The 22,677-nt window shown below is 34.4% G+C and overlaps 1 protein-coding gene across 1 annotated transcript; it reads right to left on the bottom strand.

Annotated features, from left to right (window-relative positions):
• Positions 1-79: 79 nt before the first annotated feature.
• LOC127127181 (MADS-box protein SOC1) lies at positions 80-22,677 on the bottom strand. Its single transcript, XM_051056309.1, has 8 exons — positions 22,404-22,677; positions 21,996-22,194; positions 14,058-14,139; positions 1,272-1,333; positions 1,060-1,159; positions 932-973; positions 706-747; positions 80-620 (listed from the first exon to the last, which is right to left on the bottom strand). The coding sequence occupies exons 2-8, from the start codon at positions 22,175-22,177 to the stop codon at positions 480-482; spliced, it is 651 nt and encodes a 216-aa protein (XP_050912266.1). The 5' UTR covers positions 22,178-22,194; positions 22,404-22,677; the 3' UTR covers positions 80-479.

Raw genomic sequence — 22,677 nt, 5'->3', positions numbered from 1 at the left:
ACAAAATAAAAAGTCTACCGACAGGGGCAACTAAGATTTATTACACACCTTCCCCACAAATCAACCCTGAGATAAGATCTTAATCAGAAATCCAAGTACAATTACCAAGCTTACCAACTTGAAAGTTCCATGATGTTCCAGGACAACACTTTTGTCTCTAATAGTCTTACGATGCAATGGTCTTAATTTTATATATTTTAAGACCATCTATAATTTTTACAGCAATTTGACAAAAACAAAATGATGAAAATATATTCAGTGCATCACATTGTTCAACAAATAAATACATTGGAGACATTAGGGCTTTTCCCCATTACTCTACACTTGCACGTATATAAGGCAAGTATTAAGCATATATATGTTTGTTCTTAAGTTGAACAAATTCCAATGCAATAAGGGAAGTAGTTTCAAAATGTTAATTCAGATGCATTGGAATTAATGTAAAACCAAACATACACTAGATGATTATATCATTATGTTCAACTAGACCTGTGTAGGCCAATGAACAATTCAGTCACCACATCTGAGCTCGGACTGCTGCTTTCTGCGTACGGTTGATTTTCTCTCGGATGATCATTTGGCGGTGGCGGTGGTGGTAGTTGCAGTAGTTGCGGCTGCGGCTGTGTTAGGTTTTCGATCTAATTAAATCATTTCTAAAATAAAACAAATGTTTAATGACAATAGTAACTATAGTTTATTTTTCACCTGCTTAGAGAGCCTTGAATTTTCAGCAAGTAGGACTTTTTCCTGAGTTGTATTCAAAACATAGAAATAAGCACTTTTTTTAATGCTAAATTGTTACTATTCCTAGAAACAATAACTTTTCACTTTGTCTACTATAAAGTGATCACAGAAAAGAAACAGATGAACCATAAGGTATTATTTTCGTCAGGGTATCAGATTCTGAAACCCTATTTTCTTTACAACATACCTTTTCTTTAAGTTGCTCAATTTGATTCTTGTAAACCTGATTCTGAAAAGTAGTAATCCAAATATTTAATTAAGTTCAGAATATTACAAAGTATTAAAAAAAAGTGATTTGTGAAGCTGGTTAATTACCTTTCTTGCTCTAACAGTGCTTACACTCTTTTCCAACTGTTGTTCTATCTGTTGAAGTTCTTCTAAGGAGCATGAACCTAAACCTTCTCCCATGAGTTTCCTGAGAAATGAACAATATGCATGCAATACATTCTTTTGTTGTAAGTGAAATTTATTAGTGTGAATATATGTTAACCATTTGTGAAGATGAAGTGAAATTTAAGATGATGAACCGTTTCGAGGCTTCGAGAAGTTCAATCTTCTTCATCAAACTTGCTGTTTCTTGCTTCAAATTCTGCAGAGTACAGAAAGCAAATAGAGATCAATATTGGAAAATACCAATTAAACACAAGTTTTAATACACTGAATCAAACAATTAGACAAGTTAATAAAAATTAACACCAAACAAACAAATGCAGCAACCAACCTAGATAAAATTGTTGGAGGGTTATAAAAAAAATCTCAGATTGGATAATGTTGTGATAAATCATGTCAAGAACAAAATTAGACTGTGAGAAAGAGAGAGTTTCTTGAGCAAACAATAAATCGTTCGATTCAAGAAGAGAGAGAGAAGAGAGAGATAAAATAAAGTTGGTTATGACGGTTATTGCGTTCGATTCAAGAAGAGAGAGATAAAATAAAGTTGGTTATGACGGTTATTGCATTCACTTTCTCATCAAAGAGTGTTAAACCATTATAAGTGAAAATAACGACTAACCTCTCTCCTAGCGGTTGAGAATAACAAGTTTGAGTAGCATGGAGAAATCTCACATTGATTACAAATATGGAGACTTAAGCATTTATAAGTGGGAGAACTCACACACCTATCACGTTAAGGTTTTGGATGAATATGTGGTGGGTCTCTCACAAAGGTGTGTTCCTCAAAAGGAAAATCCCCAAAAATAAAAATGCTTACTCCTGTTGACTCCCGAATTGTAGTCCCAACTGACAGAAGAAACGATTCTTTTGTAAACTTCTGTGTTTCATTAGAGTACAATTTTGGTCTTTATACATACTCAGAAACCTTAGCTATTCTAGGAATTATGATAATTAGTAAATACTATTAATTTGGTCACTGTCTCTTGACTATCCAAATCTCTCCATTAACTTATTAATAAAACCTATTAACTATGACATTAAAGTTTATTCAACAAAACTCTTCTGTAAACTTAAATGTTTCTTCTATTCATCATGCCTATCAATTTCTTGCCTCTGTCGAAGATTTCCTTTGATAGTGGTTTTGTGAAAATGTCTGCTGCTTGGTCCTTACTTGCTACATGCTTCAATTCGACATTTCCTTCCTTCACGTGTTCTCGAATGAAGTGGAAGCGAACGTCAATGTGTTTGCTCCTTTCATGGTTTACTGGATTCTTTGCTAACTCAATTGCTGACCTGTTGTCAACTTGTATTATTGTTGCATCTTTCTGTTCTAGCTCCATTTTACTCATCAATCTTCTGAGCCATATTGCATGACAAACACACCAGGATGCTGCTACATATTCTGCTTCACATGTCGAAAGTGTTACTATTGGCTGCTTTTTAGAAAGTCAAGTGAATGCAGAATTTCCCATGAAGAACACATATCCAGAAGTACTTTTTCGATCGTCTATGTCTCCGCACCAATCACTGCCAGAGTAACCAACCAACTTGTATTTGTCTGAATTCGAGTAAAACATCCTAAGTGACACTGTTCCTTGGATGTACCTCAGAATTCGCTTCAATGCTTTCCAATGTGTGTACACTGGCTCCTCCATGAATCGACTTACAATGCCTACACTTAATGAGATATCTGGTCTTGTACATGTGAGATAGCGAAGACTTCCTACCAAACTTCGATATTTTCCTGCTTCGACACGTTCTCCTCCATCAAATTTCGACAACTTTGTTCCTGGTTCCATTGGCGTCGAAGCCGGATTACAGCTTTCCATCTTATATCTTTTCAAGATTTCTTTTGCATATTTTTCTTGTGAGATGAAGATTCATGTTTCTTCTTGTCGAACTTCCAGACCAAGAAAGAATCTCATCAGGCCTAGATCTGTCATCTCGAATTCACATGTCATTGTGCTTTTGAATTCTTCTATCATCTGATCATTACTGCCCAGAAAAATAAGATCATCGACATAGAGAGCAACAAGTAATACATTCCTTCCATTTTTCTTCACATAGAGGGCATGTTCGTACGGACATTGCTCGAACCCGTTCTCCTTGAAATATGTGTCGATACGTGTGTTCCATGCCCGCGGTGCTTGCTTCAGCCCATATAGCGCTTTCTTCAATTTCAGTACCTTCTTCTCTTCTCCAGCTTTCATGTACCCGAGTGGTTGTTCGACATAGACTTCTTCTTCTAGTACACCATTCAGAAAAGCTGTTTTGACATCCATTTGAAATATTGGCCATTTGAATTGAGCAGCTTGAGATATGAGTAATCGAATTGTCTCCATTCTTGCAACAGGTGCAAATACTTCGTCATAATCAACTCCTGCTTTCTGTTTGTATCCCTTCGCAACAAGTCTCGCTTTGTATCGTTCTATTTCCCCTTGAGCGTTCATCTTTTTCTTGAATACCCACTTTACACCAATGGATTGACTACCTTTTGGCAATTCAACTAGCTCCCAAGTGTTATTGTGGTTAATCGCCCTTATCTCTTCGTCCATAGCACTTTTCCACTTCTTGTCTCGTACTGCCTCTTCAAAACTGATGTTTTCAGCATCTGCCAAGAGACATACAAGGTGCACTTCACTTGTCGAATCATACAGATCTTGCAAACTTCGCATTCTGGGTTGTGTAGGTTCATCTTCATTGTCAGAATCTCCAAGTTTTGTCGAAATGTTTGGTGGTACAGCGACATATGATTCTTCAATTTCGACAATAGCTTCTGTCGAACTGTTCCAATCCCATTTACTTGCTTCGTTTATTCGAACGTCTCTACTCACTATCACCTTCTTTCTTATGGGATCAAATAGCTTGTACCCTTTTGTTTTCTCATCATACCCAATGAGTATGTATTTCTGACTTTTGTCTTCAAGTTTCGTTCTTCGTTGATCTAGTACGTGTGCATAAGCCACACTTCCAAATACTTTGAGATGAGAAACTGTTGGCTTCTGTCAGCTCCACGCTTCTTGTGGTGTTTGATCTTCTAACTTCGAATGTGGACATCTATTCTGAACATAAATGGCATATTTTACAGCTTCTGCCCAAAATTCCTTTGGCATGTTCTTGCTTTTAAGCATTGAACGAACCATGTCAAGGACTGTTCGATTCTTCCTTTCAGCCACCCCATTTTGTTGAGGTGAGTATGCTGCAGTTAGAAATCTCCTTATACCCTGCTCTTCACAATACTTCATAAAGGCTGTCGAAGTATACTCACCACCTCTATCTGATCGAACTACTTTAATGTGTCTGTCGGTTTCCTTCTCCACCATTACTTTGAACCTTTTGAACACCTCGAATGCTTCAGACTTTTCTTTCAAGAAATAAACCCATGTTTCCGTGAGTAATCGTCGATAAAGGAAATAAAGTACCTTTTGCTACTGAAAGATTCTGGCGTGATTGGCCCACATATGTCGGTGTGAATCAAATCAAGGATATGCTTAGCTTGATATTCTACCTTCTTTTGAAATGAAGTTCTTGTTTGTTTGCTAAGCACACATTCTTCACAAAACTTTCCTTCATAATCCATATCTGGTAGTCCATGCACCATGTTCTTTTTCGCCAACCTTTTTAAACCAGCATGATGTAGATGACCAAAGCGTAGATGCCATAGTGACGCTTTGTCTTCGACACTTACTTGTAAACATTTTTCTCGAACGTTTATCAAATTCAGTTTGTACATTCGATTTTTCTCCATTTCGACACGAGCAATCAGATGTCCCAGTTTGTCCTTCAAATGCAGTATTCGTTCTTTCATCAGTATCGAATAACCTTTTTCTGTAAGTTGTCCCAAACTCAAGATGTTGGTTTTAAGATTTGGTACATAATAAACATCTTGAATTGATCCAATCAACCCATCCTTCTGCAAGTAGCGGATCGTTCCCTTGCCTCCGACCTTCACTTTCGATGCATCTCCAAAAGACACATTGCCATCTTCAATCTTTCTCATTTCTTTGAACAAGTGTTTGTGACCACACATATGGTTACTTGCTCCTGAGTCAAGATACCAAACATTGTCATTTGAGTTGATCTCATTTTGAGCCATCAAGAGAAAACCTTCATTTGCTTCAGCTTCCAAAGTTAGATTGGTTATTTCTTCTACCTTCTTTTCGATTCGACAATCTTTTGCAAGATGTCCCACTTTATCACAGTTATAGCATTTGAATGAGTTGCAATCCTTAGCATAATGACCATACTTGCCACACTTGTAGCATTCAAAGTTGGAATGGTTCGACCTACCACCTCTTTGACCACGTCCTCTGCCACGCCAATTTTGCTGACTCGATTGTCCTCTCTCGAAGTTGCTGCCTCTACCACTTCGACCACTGTCACGTCCTCCACTGTCACGTCCTCTTCCTCGAAAGTTTTGAGAAAAGAGTACCTTTTCGTCTTTGATTTGCTCCTTGGTTTGATTTGCGTCCTCTACTTCTTCTTCCTTCTTTTTCATCTTACATTGTTCGTGTGCTTCGAGGGAACCAGCGAGCTCTTCGACTGCGAGCGTCGAAAGGTCCTTCGACTCTTCTATTGCACACACAATATTCTCAAACTTATCTGTTAAAGATCTCAAAATCTTTTCGACAACTCGTGTATCAGTTACTGTTTCGCCATTTCTGGTGAGTTGGTTCACCACCTTTTGTACACGCGTGATGTAGTCAGATACATTTTCTGACTCCTTCATTTGCATCCTCTCCAATTCGCCACGAAGTGTTTGGAGTCGAACTTGCTTTACTCGATCTGCTCCTTTGAACGCTTTCTCTAGCGTGTCCCACGCTTCTTTCGACGTAGTCGAACCGACAATCTTTTCGAAGCCTGATTCATCAACAGCCCTAAACAGCATGTATAGTGCCGTTTTATCCTTCGATCGCGTCTCTTTCAACGCCTTGTTTTGAGCTGCCATATATCCCTCAACATCTGTTGGTTCTTCAAACCCATCTTTGGTCACCTCCCACGCGTCTAGAGATCCGAGAAGAGCTTTCATTTGGATACTCCAGTTTTCGTAATTTAACTTTGTTAGCCGTGGCAACGGCATTTGATTCATCATGTTTGCCATTAGCTCTGATGCCAATTTGACAGAAGAAACGATTCTTTTGTAAACTTCTGTGTTTCATTAGAGTACAATTTTGGTCTTTATACATACTCAGAAACCTTAGTTATTCTAGGAATTATGATAATTAGTAAATACTATTAATTTGGCCATTGTCTCTTGACTTTCCAAATCTCTCCATTAACTTATTAATAAAACCTATTAACTATGACATTAAAGTTTATTCAACACCAACACTAACAAAGAGAGAGTTGTCTATTTATAGACTACATATATTACACAACATAATACATAACTACTTTCGATTATAACATGCACATTCAACCCTGTTGAATCCTGAAACTATCTCTGTTAAGACTGGAGTTCAATCCCACATCTCACATTACTACGCAGTGCTATATTAAAGTTTTTGAAGTTGGAAATTCTTGAAGAGTTAGAAACCTCTCACATTGCATAGAACGAGGAAAACTAAAATAAATATAAGCTTTGAGATTTAAGGTTGGGCTTTTTGGACACCAGCATCTCTATAGCTTGAATACAAATAGCTTCATACTCCCTTAACAATGTCTTACAAAGCCTAACTTTCCTAATTTTTCTCGATCTCAAGCTATTTAAATGAAAAATGTGATGATGAAAATGATATGCTAACTATTGTAAAAGAGTGTTGAAAATCAAACAATCCTAATAGAAAACCATTAGCTGAACTGAATCAAAAACCACAAAAAATGCATTTGGTTCAAATGTGTTTGTGTCATTTTTTAACAGAATCGCACGGTTCAGATTGGTTTGCAGTTTGTATTTTACAAATTGAATTAAACCAAACCAAACCAAATCACATTATGTTACGACCCAAGCAATACTTAACCTACATTTAACCCAACCCCATATTTATTATACCTTAACCTTAAGATTACGAACTATTTTTTCTTCCTCACACTCAAGATTTTAGTTTCAGTCTTTTCAAATCTTTCATTGCAGTGTCGCGTCTTTCTCATCTTCTTCGACATGTAAATTTGGCCTCTTTTTCTCAAATATCTCCTCTTTTATATTTTTTCTTTTTCATCTTCTCATTTTTATGTTATTGTTCTCTCTTCCAAATTCTTTTTTTATCGTCCCTCTTCTTCTCTAATCTCTCATCTCATCTATTCTGTTCTTTCTTTTTCACCTTCTCTAATCTCTCATCTCCTATATTTCACTATAATATTTTTGAAATTGTTTTACGTTTTTAATTTCACTTTTGTCTAATATAATATTTGTATATTAAATGGGAAGTTGTTGTCCAAATATGATATGTTTTGTTGTTATTTGATAATGTATGACTAACACAAAGCCATGTTGTCATCTATATGTGTATATATGACTCAATAAAAAATTTGTAAAAAATTGAACCAACCCAAACCGCATTGGTTTAGTTTTATTTTGTTTTATTTCTAAAAGTCAATCGAACCAATCCGAACCGCACATTTTTTCCTCTTGCGGTTCAGATGACTTTTAGCGTCAAAACCGCTCAAACCACACCGCGATCACCTCTCATAAAAAATGTATTATTTAACCAATGTGTAATTCTTAAAAAAGTGATTAGATATGTTGAATATAATGGTAAAAATTAATACTATCATTTAGAATATTCTTATTAATTGTAATTAATAGAGTAGTTGAATATAGTGGAAGTTAATAAATAAAGGTGTAACAGAAAAAATACAACAACAACTACTAAGTCTTATCTCATTAAGTAGGGTCGTCTACATGTATCAAATTGTATCATAATGTTCTATCTAGGACCATGCTTCAACCCACATCATTGATTTCAAGATCTTTCTTAATAACCTTTTTTATGGTCTTTCTAGGTCTTCCTCTCCCTTTAATTGTTTGACTACTCTCCATTTGATCTACTCTTCTTATCACATAATCTACATGTATTCTCTTTACATGCCTAAACCATTTAAGTATATTTTCTATCATCTTCTCTACTATAGGTGTTTCCCCAACACTCTCTCTAATATTTTCATTTCTAATCCTATTCATTTTAGTCTTACCAAACATCCAACGCAACATCATCATATCTCATACACTTACTTATTCTCGTGTTGGTCCTTAATCGTCCAACATTATGTCTTGTACAACAGCTCAGGTCTTACCACAATCCGATAAAATTTTCCCCTCATCTTGGGAAGTACCTTTTCATCACATAGAACCCCCGAAGCCTTCCCCCATTTCAGTTATCCAACTTAAATTCAGCGATTTACATCCTTTTTCTCCATCATTTTGTATAACAGGCCCAAGATACTTAAATCGTGTGACTTAGGGATGATATGGTTTCGAACTTTCACCTCTAAATTAGAAATGCTTCTTCTTTTGTTGAACTTACATTCCATATATTCCGTCTTACTTCTACTTAAGCGAAAACCATGTGTTTCTAAAGCTTGCCTCCAAGTCTCCAGCCTCATTTAAATCTTCATTCGACTCTCCAAGTAGGACTATATCATCTGGAAAAAGCATGCATCTTTGTGCTAGCTCTTGGATGTATTCTGTTAGTACAGATGAAATTAAGGTAAAAAGATAGGGGGTTAGGGTTGAACTTGATGCAAACCTATTGTAATTGGAAAATCATCTGTGTCTACACACTAGTCAATACTCCTTCATACATATCTTGGATATCTCAAATATATGCAATCCTAACCCCTTTCTTCGAATGTATGCAATCATTTTAAGATAGAGAAAAAATATAAATGAAACATTGTTTATGAGACAGAGGTGAATATTTGTTGGAAAACAAGAAGAGGTTTTTACTCAAACAAAAATATACCCGCAAAAGAAATAAAAATAACAACAAAATAACTCGATTAATATGTTTCAATACTTACTACCAACATCTACCATCGAAAAATAAAATATTTTATTACTTATTTTTAATGTTTATAAGAAAAAACTTTAAATTTCTTTTATGATATACATCTATTCAAATTTCAAATAAATTGAAAAGACTAAAGTTGATGTGATAAAAAAAATTAAAAAAATCTTCAAATTTATAAGAAAAATGCTAAACAAGGGCCTTAAAATAAAATATACTATTAGTGTTTTTTTGAAAAAAAACTATTTTCAACATAAATTTTTCTTTTTTTTAAAGTTGTGTAACATGACCCTATTTAGTAATTTTTCAATTTTTTTCTTTACAATACTTAATGTGTAACTTAAATGAATACATATTTAACACAATATTATTAGCATATTATTGCTATGATATAATGGTCAGTTATAGGTTCTATGTTGCTTGAAAAAGTGAAGGTTAAACATTTTATAAAGTGAGAGGAATCATATATCTAATGTCTTAAGGGTTTGAATGAATATACGGTGTCTCTCACTTATGTGGTTTCTCTTAATCCAATGTGGATGCCCTCCTCATAACTCATCAATGATATCAGATTCGATATGTTCTACTTAAAGACTGATTATTTGTATTCAAATTCTTCCTAACAAGGTGGTGGTTAGGTGGCGTGTCATGTTGAAGTATCTGTGACGTGGTAAGGATGTCAATGGCAGTACAAGTGTATGTGGATGAAATATTTTCTACTTTAGGGGAGCATAAAAGTGGATAGACTCACACTTGAGGGTAGATTGTTATAATACAAGTCTGAGTTATAAGTCCCACATTCCTTGGAAAACTGAAGATTTTTCACTTTATAAGTGAGATGACTCATAATGTTTTAAGATTTCATGTGAATATTTCGTTCTACAGGTTTCTTTTGAAAATAGGTGGAACCTTTCCATCCTAAGGTGCAATTATCAAGGGAAAAAGAATTTCATGAGCAAGAGATAATGGATGGGAAGATGGTTAGTGTTGAGTCAGACTCATGTAATTTTGTTAGAGTGCTCTTGCCCGTTGTAACACTTGTTGTTAAATAAATGAAATATTCTTCGTTATTTTCTTTACTTCAATACTCTTTCTTTATTTTCTTATCGTTATTTCTACTTGTTATGTGTGTATCCATGAGTCTCGAGTTCGCTTCTCTAGGAATTGACTGACATTTGAAATCGTGTGCAGAAGTTTTCTTGGACGTCTCTGAGGAGCGCGTCTGACTAAGGGTCCGCTCATCTTCCTTGTCGTCAAATTTAAACTTGGTTTGAGGCCGACATAACAGAGACTCACCTTCTCCTCTCCAGAGTGGCTAGCTACCAAGATGGGGTAAGCCCTGATCACCACTTTATTTTGTGGCTTGTTGTCTTCATCTCTGGGACTTCAGTTGCGGGGTTTTAATTCCTACGTTCGTACACCTATTGTGTTTATAACATTACCCTTTAGTCGTGCATATCCTTTGTGTTCATAAAGAAGAAAATTTGGTGAAAATTTTACTTATTAACATGCAAGAGATATTACATAATGATGTAGAGTACTAAGATGAGGTATGCCCTGATCATCACTTTGTTTTGTGGCTTGTTGTCTTCATCTCTGCAACTTTAGCTATGAGGTTTTAATTCCTACATTCGTACACCTATTGTGTTTATGAAATTACCCTTTAGTCGTGCATATCCTTTGTGATCATAAAGAAGAAAAATTGGTGAAAATTTTATTTATTATCATGGAAGAGATATTACATAGTGATGTAGAGTGGATTTTACAAATGTGAAATAGGGATACTTAACCAAGCGACCATGTCACTATTTATTGATCTTCGGGCATCTTAGTGCGGACTATTATGGTCGGCTTCAGCCTTCATTCACACCTATCTCCCGCAATTATCAATTTAAAATGATTTACGCCATACCTGGTGGGAGAGCCAGTTCTTTCCTTTGGTAGCCGACCACCATCTCTCCCAATTCTTTGCTGAGGGAGGTCGTGTTGACCACCATTGCACTCTCTTCGTCTTTCCCGCCTCTATCACGCTGTAAGGTTGTGTATCCTATGACTGCCGGCCAAATCAACACATGTTGTTACTAGCTTGTAGTGGATGTTATGATATTTCATCTTTAGGTGGACTGGAGAGGCCAACACGTCCAGTGTCGCCGCGACAGGTCTGCTTAGGATGCAGTTGTAAATGCTCTTCCATGGAACTACCAAAAATTGCATATCAACCGTCTTGGTGTCCCTTCTTTCTCCAAGAGTGACATTAGTTCGAGTATCCCTAAGGGCAAGTTATTTTATCGTTAAAGGCTTGTAGGTCAGATTCCTCGTAAGGTAAGAAAATTTGCCTCTACAACCAGACATCTCTAAAAGCTTCGCGTACATGATGTTGCATGAATTCTCCCCGTCTATGAAAATTCTATATACATCAAAGTTAGCCATAGTCACAGTCACTATAGAGGAAAGATTTCGTTGGGGATTCTCCCCATCTTTTTGCTATTATGGAACCCTAGGATATGTATTTTCGGATTCCCCTAAAAAGTTATTTCGCCTTCTTTGCTGATTGATATTAGCTTTGTAATTCTTCTTTTAGCGGTGCCCTTAAACGGGTTCCTTGATCTACGAAGCCCTTTGGTAATGGATGTGATGCATTAAAGTTTCCTCTTTCGGTCTTCTTCATCTTCATCGGTCATATCCTTCTTCCCTTTTGCTCATCTCACTGCCTCTATTGCTTTCTCAGGAGATCCTTTTTTTCGGCGAGGGGATTTAGTCTTTTTTGGAAACTCACCACGCCTCTTGTCTTCTTTCCTTCCTTCTCAGTCATCTTTTTGACCGCACTTCTGGGTGTACCAGGTGATCCTTAATTAGATCAGCTTTTCGATTGCATCTTACAAATGGACGCGTTCATCGGTCTTGTAGCCATGACTCTTAAGGAAATAACAATACCTCGTTTTTTCGTTCCTGACATATTCCTTTATAGGATAAGGCTTCTTATATCGGCTTCCTTGAAGTCAACATTTGCACAATCCTGTAGGATTTATCCCTTGGAGTGTTAAGGAGAGTATACAACAAGAATCTTGCTCGAGGTCCCCTGTCCACATCGTCCCAACAACGATTGTTCTTTGTATCTTTCCTCGTAGTACTTGCTATTAGACTTTGACGTGTCGGTCTTGTGACCGATCCAAAGTAGTAAGTTTATTGTAGTTTAATATAAATCATAAAAGTATAAATTAGAGAAACACGAGAAGTAATACTCTCAAATTAGAGGTGGTCTCAAATTTTTTGGTTGTCTTTTTATTTATTTTTTTAAGAATCTAAGAATTAATTTAAAAAGAAATATGTAAAAAAAAAACAAGACATAACTATGATGATGAATTGTCTTCGTCATTGATGCGACTAAATATGTAACAGTGATGTAATTAAAGAAAAAATTGAGATTAAAATACAAATTTATGTTCTATTTAATATCTAAAGTTAAATGTTTATTTAACTTTTTAATTATATAAAACTATATGTTTGTTTAACTTTTTAATTGAAAGTCTGAAATTCCAAAAATAAACTATTGTCATGGAGGAAAGATGAAATGTTAATTAGGAACTATTCTTATACAGTAAAAGTTTGGCATAACTATTTACTAAGTTTTTTTATTTTAGTTATACAATTAAAAAAAGTTATAAATTAGCTTTTTAAAGTTACTTCGCTATTTTATTTGGTTACGTGGCGTTACATTAAGACAATTGGTACAAATCTGAGTCAGCATATATAATGAAAAATTGATACATTTCTTAAACGGTGAGGATTTTGTTTTCGGATGTTAAAATAAAATTCCACAATTTAAACCGTGTATCCGTTTTTAACTACATATCTTGACTCAGATATACAAATGACTTATTATAACACCACATCACCAAAATTTAACTTTTTTTTTTCAGAAATTGACGGAAAAAATCAAATCGAATATAAAAAATTAAATTAAGAAATTAAATTATAATATTTTTTAATTAAGAAATTATCACGAAAAATTGAATTAAATTAAAACAGCAAAACATGTATTAAAACTAAAAATTTAGTTGAGATTCAACTGACAATTTTTAATATAAATTTTTAATATAATTTTTTTTACAAGTAATTATGCTGAAAATGGAAGTGTGTTTTCTAACTACTAGTTCCTAAACTATTCTATATGGCGTTGAAGGACTAACGTGAAAAGTTATACTAATAGCCTAAAAATACATTAAAAAAAGAAAAATATAAAAGATTTAAAATAACTTATCTAAATAATATAGTGTCAGTATTTATATAAAAATCCCAGAAATATTATCTCATTAGACAATTTATGTGTAATACATGATTGTTTCCTTTTTTTGAAATATGTGGCATCCCACATTTGATTGTTTTCTTATACTTCTCAGCATATTATGCGGATTATGTTTAGGATGTGCAATCTTTCCAATTTGTGCTTCCATTACCTTCATCTTCTTCATTTTGTCGCACTATAACTATGGAACATAATCATAAAAAGTTTGATTATTTAATTTTGATGTGCTTTTGATTAAGTTGCATTTAAATGTATCTATAGTATTAACTCTAAAATTTTCAATCCGTATATTTCAATAGACATTTTACTTATTTTTAAGTTTAAATAAAAACGGAGTTATTTCTTATAATAACAAAAATATTTTTTTTATATTTTTAATTAATTTTAAATATTGCACATAATTATTCACCTAAAAAATTTAATATCATACCTTAGTAAATAAAACTAAAACTATATTTTTAAAATTAAAAAGTATATATTCTCACAAAATTTTGTGTATTTTCAAAAATATTAATATGGGGTATGGGATGCTATTATAAAGCATTTGCTAGAATATCTTGAAAGGATTTTCATAAATATTAATATTATGATTATATCCAAATATTTCAATACCAATTCAATTTTTAATGAACAGTAAAAATATGGGGACTTGTTAAAGAATAAATTACCTGCATATTTTGTTCATCTGATCTTTGCAATGGTTGAGCACTTCTGGTATTTCTACGGTACCGTTCAATCGTGTCCTGCATGCTGTTACATTAAACACAATAAATACTTCATCTAAAAAAATAAATTAATTAATAAAAAAAGAATATACATCTTTAATGTATAATAATGATTAGAGTGCAAATACGGATTAGAATACTATTGTACTCCAATTAATAAATTTATGTATTTATATAATAGAAAAAGACTATAAAGATTTGATTTTCATAGTTTTATTAAAAAAAACTATAAAAAATTATTAAAAAGATTTTGAGATTTATGAATTAAATAAAAATTTGATTTTCATTAAAGCATTAGAGTGTTGTTTGATCAATATAGTCAATTCAACAAATTAGATGTTAGATTTTGTGGAGACATAATATCTATCTGGTACTCTTGGAGCATTATCGGTTGATATCACAAGTTGTCTTTCTCTTATATTTTATGAAAGTTTTTTTTTCTTTCTTGATTTCATTTCAATATCTTGTTGGTGCATCGCTACTTGATCATGGAAGATCTACTATCGAACTTTTTCATGAATCACTTGGATAATCCAAGTTGTAAACACGATTCTCATGAACTCATTAGTCATATTTACTATTCATGGTGTTGTTTGATGCTCATCGTTGTTGGAGTCAAGAACCGGCTAGGATTTGTTGATGGTTATTTGCCCTCTCCTTTCGAGAATAGCCATGTTTTACCCTTTGATGCATAAATGACAATTTCATCACGTCTAGGTTACTCATGCCCATTTCTAAAGATATTTCTGAAAGTACGGTTCACTCCTCAAATTTGCCATGAATTGCAAACAAGTTACATGCATAACAATGGCTCTCGCATGTTTCAACTTTGCAAAGAATTAATGATGTGAGATATTGGATCAAACTTTAGTATGGTCGAATGGCAATTTCTTGGTTCGACAATTCGACTGGACCTTAGCATGCCGTTAAGTCTGTTCACATATTGTAGTCGAAATGTGCTAGGATTGTTAGCATGTCGAATTGGACTTATTTGTTATGCTCAATTGTTTAAATTAGCTTGTTCTCTAAGTTAGTTTGTGTAATGAGTCTGTGTGTAAAAGTCCATTAATTTAGTGTGTTAGTTTTCTTATAAATAGCATACTAGTCTCTCATCATTGCATAACGTAAATCCTAATTAGGGTAAGAGAAGTTATTTGCTATTATGTAACACTTGTAATCTTGTTTCAAAGATAAAGTAAAGAGTATCAGTTTATAATCAACTTGTTATGTTCTTCTTGCTTCCTTTTTTCCTACCCTTGTGGATTTTTTATCGATCAAGAAATCGATTATACTTTGTTATTCCGGTATTGTTTTCACAACAAATCGGTGCGCTGAGCATGGAGAAGATGTCGTCAACAAAGTATGAGATTGAAAAGTTCATCGGAGTGAACGATTTTGGTCTGTGGCGCTTGAAGATGAAAGTCCTACTAGTTCAGCAGGGTTGTTTATAAGCGCCGAAGGGAGCCGAAGCCATGGACGTTGCGTTAACAGACAAAGAAAAAATGACTATGGTAGAGAAAGACCACAACGACATCTTATTGAGCCTTGGTGATAAGGTTCTTCGACATGTTTCGAAGGAGACGAAGGTGTCGGGGTTATGGGTGAAACTCGAAAGTTTGTACATGACCAAATCGTTGGTCAATCGCCTCTGTCGGAAGCAATCTTTATATTCATTCAAGATGAGTGAAGATAAAGTTCTGGCTGAGCAAATGGATATGTTCAACAACCTGATTCTTGATCCTAAAAATATCGATGTCAAGATCGAGGATGAAGATCAAACACTGCTGTTGTTGTGTGCTTTGCCCAGATCACATGCTCATTTCAAAGAAACTCTCTTGTATGGAAGAAAGTCTCTGACCTTTGAAAAAGTTCAATCAACCTTGTATTCTAAGGATTTGAATGAACGAAATAAGCACAAGCCATCTTCGACTGGTGAAGGCCTGTCGGTTAAGGCGAAATTCACAAAGAGAGATGGCAAGTTTGACAAGAAGAAGGGTAACAATCAACAGAAGTCTTACAGTGGTTATGCATCTGATATTCGATGTTATCACTGTAATAATGAAGGTCATACAAGAAAAGTGTTTCCTGAATGCCTAAAAGATCATGGAGGTAAGGATAATGAAAATGCAGCCATTGTTCAAGATGATTTTGACTCATTTGATGTTCTTGTGGTTTCAGGCGACGACTTAAGTAAATAGTGGATTATGGAGTCAGGTTGCACTTGGCACATGAATCCAAACAAAGACTTGCAAGATTGCAGGTGTTGGATCTGTGAGATTCAAGATCCATGATGTGTCAATAAGTTTGTCGACTAAAGTCAGGTATGTACTTGATTTAAAGAGAAACTTGATTTTTCGTGGTGAATTCAACAAGAAAGGATGTGTTTTCCAAGGAGAGAAAAGTATTCTAAAAGTCATGAAGGGGTCGAAGGAAGTCTTAAGAGGCATGAAGAAAAAAGACTTGTATATCCTTGAGGATGAAGTTGTAAGTGGTTCTGCAGATGTTGCATCCACGAAAGCTTTGTCGAAGACAGAAATTTGGTACATGAGATTGGGCCATGTCAATGAAAGGGTTCTGGTCGAATTGGGGAAACAAAATCTACTTGGTGGAGACAAAGTCGAAAAGCTGAAGTTTTGTGAACCCTGTGTACTTGGAAAATCTTGGAGAGTGAAGTTCAATAAAGGCAAACAAAGAACACATGGATCCCTTGGTTACATCCATGTTCATCTTTAGGGGCCTGCAATGTGTCCATTACATTCAGGAGCAAGGTATTTTCTATCCGTAGATGATTATTCCAGAAAGTTATGGATATTCATCCAGAAAACTAAGGATGAAACTTTTGAGAACTTCAAAAGTTGGAAGACCCTGGTCGAAAATCAAATTGGCAGAAAGTTCAAGAGGTTGAGAACCGACAATGGCCTTGAATTTTGCAATGAGGCGTTCGACAAATTTTGTGCAGCCTCTGGCATTACAAGGAATAGAATTACTGCAGGTACTCCCCAACAAAACGGTTTGGCTGAAAGGTTTAATCGAACCATTTTGGAAAGAGTTAGATGCATATTGACTAGTGTTGGGTTAAAGAAGGTGTTTTGGGAAGATGTTGTTTCGACAACAACATATCTGATAAACAGATGTCCTTCGAGTGCGTTAGATATGAAAACACCTGAAGAAGTTTGGTCGGGACACCTACCAGATCTCGACAAACTTAGAGTATTTGGTTGCATAGCCTATGCTCACATTAGGCAAGACAAGGTCGAACCTAGAGCTCTGAGATGCATGTTCATGGGATACCCTGAAGGAGTCAAAGCTTATAGACTATGGTGCCTAGAGCCAGGTCACAAGAGGTGTATCACCCGTCAAGATGTAGTTTTCAATGAAGTTGAGATGGCTTTTAAGAAAACGGATGTCGTTAGTCGAAGTGCACAAATATGTAAAGAAGAGCTGGAACATGAAGAGATTCCTGTTGAGGTGGAGCATGTCGATGTTGAATTGTTTATCCCATATCAAGTCAAAGAATAAGTATAAGATGCTGAAGATACTGAGGAAGTTGAGGAAAGTGTCGATGACTACGTGTTGGTAAGAGATAGGCCGAGAAGAGTCATCAAGCCACCTCAAAGACTTGGGTATGCAAATCTCATAGCTTATGCCTTATTCTCTGCAAGTGAGGTTCTAGATGAAGAACCTAAAGACTATAAGGAAGTTATGAGGAGTCGAAATAAGACTGAATGGATGAAGGCCATGAATGATGAGATGAAGTCTCTTCATGGTAACCACACTTGGGAATTGATCAAGAACCCTGCTGGAACCAGGTTAGTCAGCTGTAAGTGGATTTTCAAAGTTAAGGAAGGAATCGAAAGAGTGACATCAAAGAGATGCAAGGAAAGATTGGTCGCAAGGGGTTTCACTCAGAAAGAAGGTCTCGACTTCAATGATGGGTTCTCTCCTGTTGTGAATCATATGTCCATTTGAATGTTACTCTCCATGGTGGAACAATTGACCTAGAACTGGAACAAATGAATGTGAAAACTGCTTTCTTGTATGGAGATCTAGATGAAACAATCCTGATGAGGCAACCTGAAGGGTATGCAGAAAAGGGAAAGGAAGGTTATGTGTGCAATCTGAGTAGATCATTATATGGACTGAAACTGTCTTCTTGACAGTGGAAGAGGAGATTCGAAAATTCATGGCACATATAGGTTTCATTAGATGTCAGTTCGACCATTGTGTTTAATTCCGATTTTGACCTGGAAATTCATTTGTTATTTTGTTGCTTTATGTGGATGATATTCTTATAGCAAGCAACAATGTTAAGGATGTAATGAAGGTGAAGGATGAACTCAATAAGGAGTTCGATATGAAGGATCTGGGAGCTGCATCCAGGATTCTTGGGATTGACATCCAAAGAGACAAAAAGCAGTCAAAATTATGCTTATCTCAATAGACATAACTACGGAAGATTCTCGACAAATTTGGTATGTCGAATTCAAAGCCTATTGTGACTCCGACAAACCCTCAATTCAAGCTGAGTACATATCAGTGTCCCAGTAATGGGGTCGAAAGAGCTTATATGAATAGCATCACATATCCTAATATAGTAGGTTCTTTGATGTATGTTATGGTGTGTACTAGACCCGGCATAGCATATGCAGTAAGTCTTGTAAGCAGGTACATGGTGAATCCTGGAAAGGCTCACTGGAAAGATTGAAGTGGATTCTAAGGTACATAAATGAGTCTCTGAATAGAGTCATGGTTTATGGTGGAGCATATGGTGAAAATAGTAAAGCAGAAATCGAAGGGTATGTCGACTCTAATTATGCAGGTTGTTTACAAAATATTTATTTCTGGATATGTGTTCATTATGTTTGGTACAACAATTAGTTGAAAAACAACACTTCAGAAGGTTGTTACCTTATCAGCCACTAAAGCATAATATATCGCTCTCATTGGAGTTGTGAAAGAAGCATTGTGGCTTGATGACTGTTAAATGTGATATTCAAAGTTCTATACATCCGTCGAAGAATTCAGCCTATCATTAGCAAACCAAGCACATTGATGTGAGGTTGTATTTTGTTAAAGCGGTAATCGAGCGTGTAGAAGTCAAAGTGCTAAAGGTTGCAACATATCATAATGATGTTGATATGATCACCAAGACATTACCAAGTTGCAAGTTTTTCCACTGTATGCATTTGATAAAGCTGCATGAAGAAACCTAGTTTATTCTCTTGATGTTATAGAGTTTGTTCCAAGGTGGAGATTTGTGAGATATTGGATTCAACTCTAGTATGGTCAAAGGGTAGCTTCTTTGTTTGACAATTTGGTAGGACCTTAGCATGTCGTCAAAGTTTGTTCACATGTTGTATTCGAAATATGTTAGGATTGTTAGCATGTCTAATTGGGCATGTTTGTTATGCCAATTATTTAAGCTAGCTTGTTCTCTAAGTTAGCTTGTGTAATGAGCATGTGTGTAAAAGCTCATTAGTTTAATGTGTTAGTTTTCTTATAAATAACATACTAGTCTCTCATCATTGCATAATGCAAATCCTAATTAGAGTGAGAGAGTTATTTTCTATTATGTAACACTTGTAATCTTGTTTCAAAGAGAAAGTAAAGAATAGCAGTTTATAACCAATTTGTTGTGTTCTTCTTGCTTCCCTTTTTTCTACCCTTGTGGGTTTCTTGTCGATCAAGAAATCGATTATACTTTGTTATTCCGATATCATTTTAACAACATATGACATGCACTCAAGGTTAATTTTCTACAAGTACCTAATACGCCAAAGTCAAGGGTTTTAGGGAAGAACATGTTGAGTTTCACCCTGTTCATGATTATGTTTGTAGAGGAGTACAACCTCACATCACTACAGTGGATCTTGTTATAGTATGTGGTTGACTCACACTTATAAAAGAGATTGTTGGATTAAAGTGTGAGTGATAAGTCACACCTACATTCAAAATAATAATATAATAGATATAAGTGTCACCTATCTTATATATCCAACATTTTACTCATTCATAGTCGATGTGAGACTTTGTAACTCACTTGAACTCAAATCTCTTATATATCCAATATTTTATTCATTCATAGTTGACGTCAAACTTAATCATCCACACTTAAACCAACAATCTCTCTCACATTATATAACATAATCCAACACATGATCCAACACTCGCTCCTTTAACATGTCGAACAAGTTCTCTAATACCTCTTGTTGGGGAGTCAGGGAAATTTGAGAGAACAATAAAATGAATTCTCCAAACACAGAAGATCTGCATCTCCATCCAAAATCTTAAGTCATTTGGTATATGAGTAACCTCTCTTATATATCCAATATTTTACCTATTAATAATTGATATATGACTTAACCACTCACATTTGAACTTAACACTTAGATTATCATTGACGACAAGAGAACAGAATGCACCATTAATGATTCTTTGATAAGAAAAGAGTCACCGCCTTATTGATCTTTAGTGAAAAGAAAAAAACATTATTAATATGTTAAAAAAATTCGTGTTGATTTATCAGAATTGTCAACAATATTTAAAGTAGTATGAAAAGTTACAACTATTCTATCCTAGTTCCAAGATAACCATCCCCTCCCTACAAACCTACATATAAATTAGAAAATCTTTGATTTTGAAATTATTAATAAACCTTCAAATAATCCTACAAGAGGTTTTGCAACCCATTTTATTGCATAATTACCAACAAATAACCCATTCATACATCCAACAAAGTTATGACACTAAGTTTCTTGAATCAAATAAAACCCAAAATTATTTGATTTTAAAATATAAGATAATATACACTTTCTTATATTGTCTCCCCCACCATCTAACATTTTAAGAGACTATATTCATGGTTGATCGTTTCGTAGTTACCCCCTATTTGATTTCCTTATCTAGTATCTCTTTTCCATATACAAACTTTACTACATATAGGTTTATGAGAATCATATCCAAATTGTTTAGGCTATATCAGACTCACATTGTTCCCACAACAATGCATGTCACCAATTAATGTATGAATGTGATCAACAAGATTTAGTTGATTCATAAACACCAAATATTTTTTAGTTGAAACTTAATTTCTAAGTGTATGAAAAACATTTGAAGATGTTGGAAGTTTTAAAACCATGGTGCGACAATGTTTGATATTTGGAATCAAACATTCAATACTTATGGTTCAGCTGCTTTTATAAATAGAAGCTTGACACAAGCAATTGAAAATTAAGTAATTAGAAGTAAAGCACAATCTTCACTCAAAGAAAGAGAGTTTAGAGAAAAGTATAGAAAGTTTAATTTAGTGTTATGAGAGTAAATTATAGTGAGTCAATTTGTGAGAATTGTATCTACAAAATGAGATACATTGATTGAGCTCCCCCTTAAGGTGAAGATTTTTATTTCCATTATCATTATAGTGGAATTTAATGTGATAAATATCTCATAAAATATTTATCACATTAAATTATGATAAATAAAATGTCTATCTATTCTTTCATAGTTAAATTGAGACTAATCTCCATAAAGTCTTTAGAAAACTTGTGATGACTTTTATTTGGATAAACTTAATCTCCTTCAAAAAAAATCAGGATATGACCAAATCAATTTTTATCCACTTGCTTTAGAGATTAATGAGAAAAAAAAAGGTAAAAATGAAAAGATTAATAAACTCTTTACTTCCTATCAAATCTACCAACGAAAGTGTGATATTAATATAATATATTATGTAAAATATCTTGAATCTCTCTCCTACTCTATATATGGTGCATGAAATATCTTTGCAGATAGATAGATAGATGCAATATTAAAGAGAAAACTATAGATTATAAAACAATAAATCAGCAAATTTAAAGTATATAATAATAATAAAATAATTACCAGGAGCTAGAAAACTCATAAAGTTTTCCTCTTGGAGAAAAGATGATAAGAGCAACTTCAGCATCACAAAGAACAGATAGTTCAAAAGCTTTCTTCAACAAACCATTTCTTCTCTTTGAAAATGTAACTTGTCTGCTTGTTGCATTCTCAATACGTTTCATCTGAGTTTTTCCTCTCACCATTTTAATCCAATTTCTCTCTAAAATAAAAAAAAATAAAAAAAATCAAGAATCTGAGTTAATTATAAAGTCAACAGCTGTAACATGAAAGATGAAGGTTAAATTCAAATAATAAAAATAAAAAAAATAAAAAAAATGAACAAAAGTAGCTAGAAATATGTAGAGAGTAAAGGATCTATAAGAAATAAAGAAAGAAAAAAAAAGTTTGCTAATTTGGAAATGATCTTACCTGGAGAAAGAAAGAAAGTAGTTGTTGAGAGAAGAGAGAAGAGAGAAGAGAGATGAGGGTTTGTTGAAATTAGACGAAATTGGAAAAGAAAGATAGTTGTGGATAGATTGAAAAGGGAAAGAAAATGAAAGGAAAGAAATTAATAGGAGAGAAAAGAAGCACCCAAAAAGAGAGAAAACAAGTGCATAGCAGAGACAGAGTTAGCTTTCCTTATTCAACCACCTATTGTGCCTTTAGTTTCATTCAGCCCCACCATTTTAAGAAACTATTTTAT

This window comes from Lathyrus oleraceus, chromosome 3 (assembly GCF_024323335.1).
Source record: "Lathyrus oleraceus cultivar Zhongwan6 chromosome 3, CAAS_Psat_ZW6_1.0, whole genome shotgun sequence".
NCBI lineage: Eukaryota > Viridiplantae > Streptophyta > Magnoliopsida > Fabales > Fabaceae > Lathyrus > Lathyrus oleraceus.
Note: the sequence above shows the minus strand (reverse complement) of the source record. Positions and strands in the feature narration are given on the sequence as shown.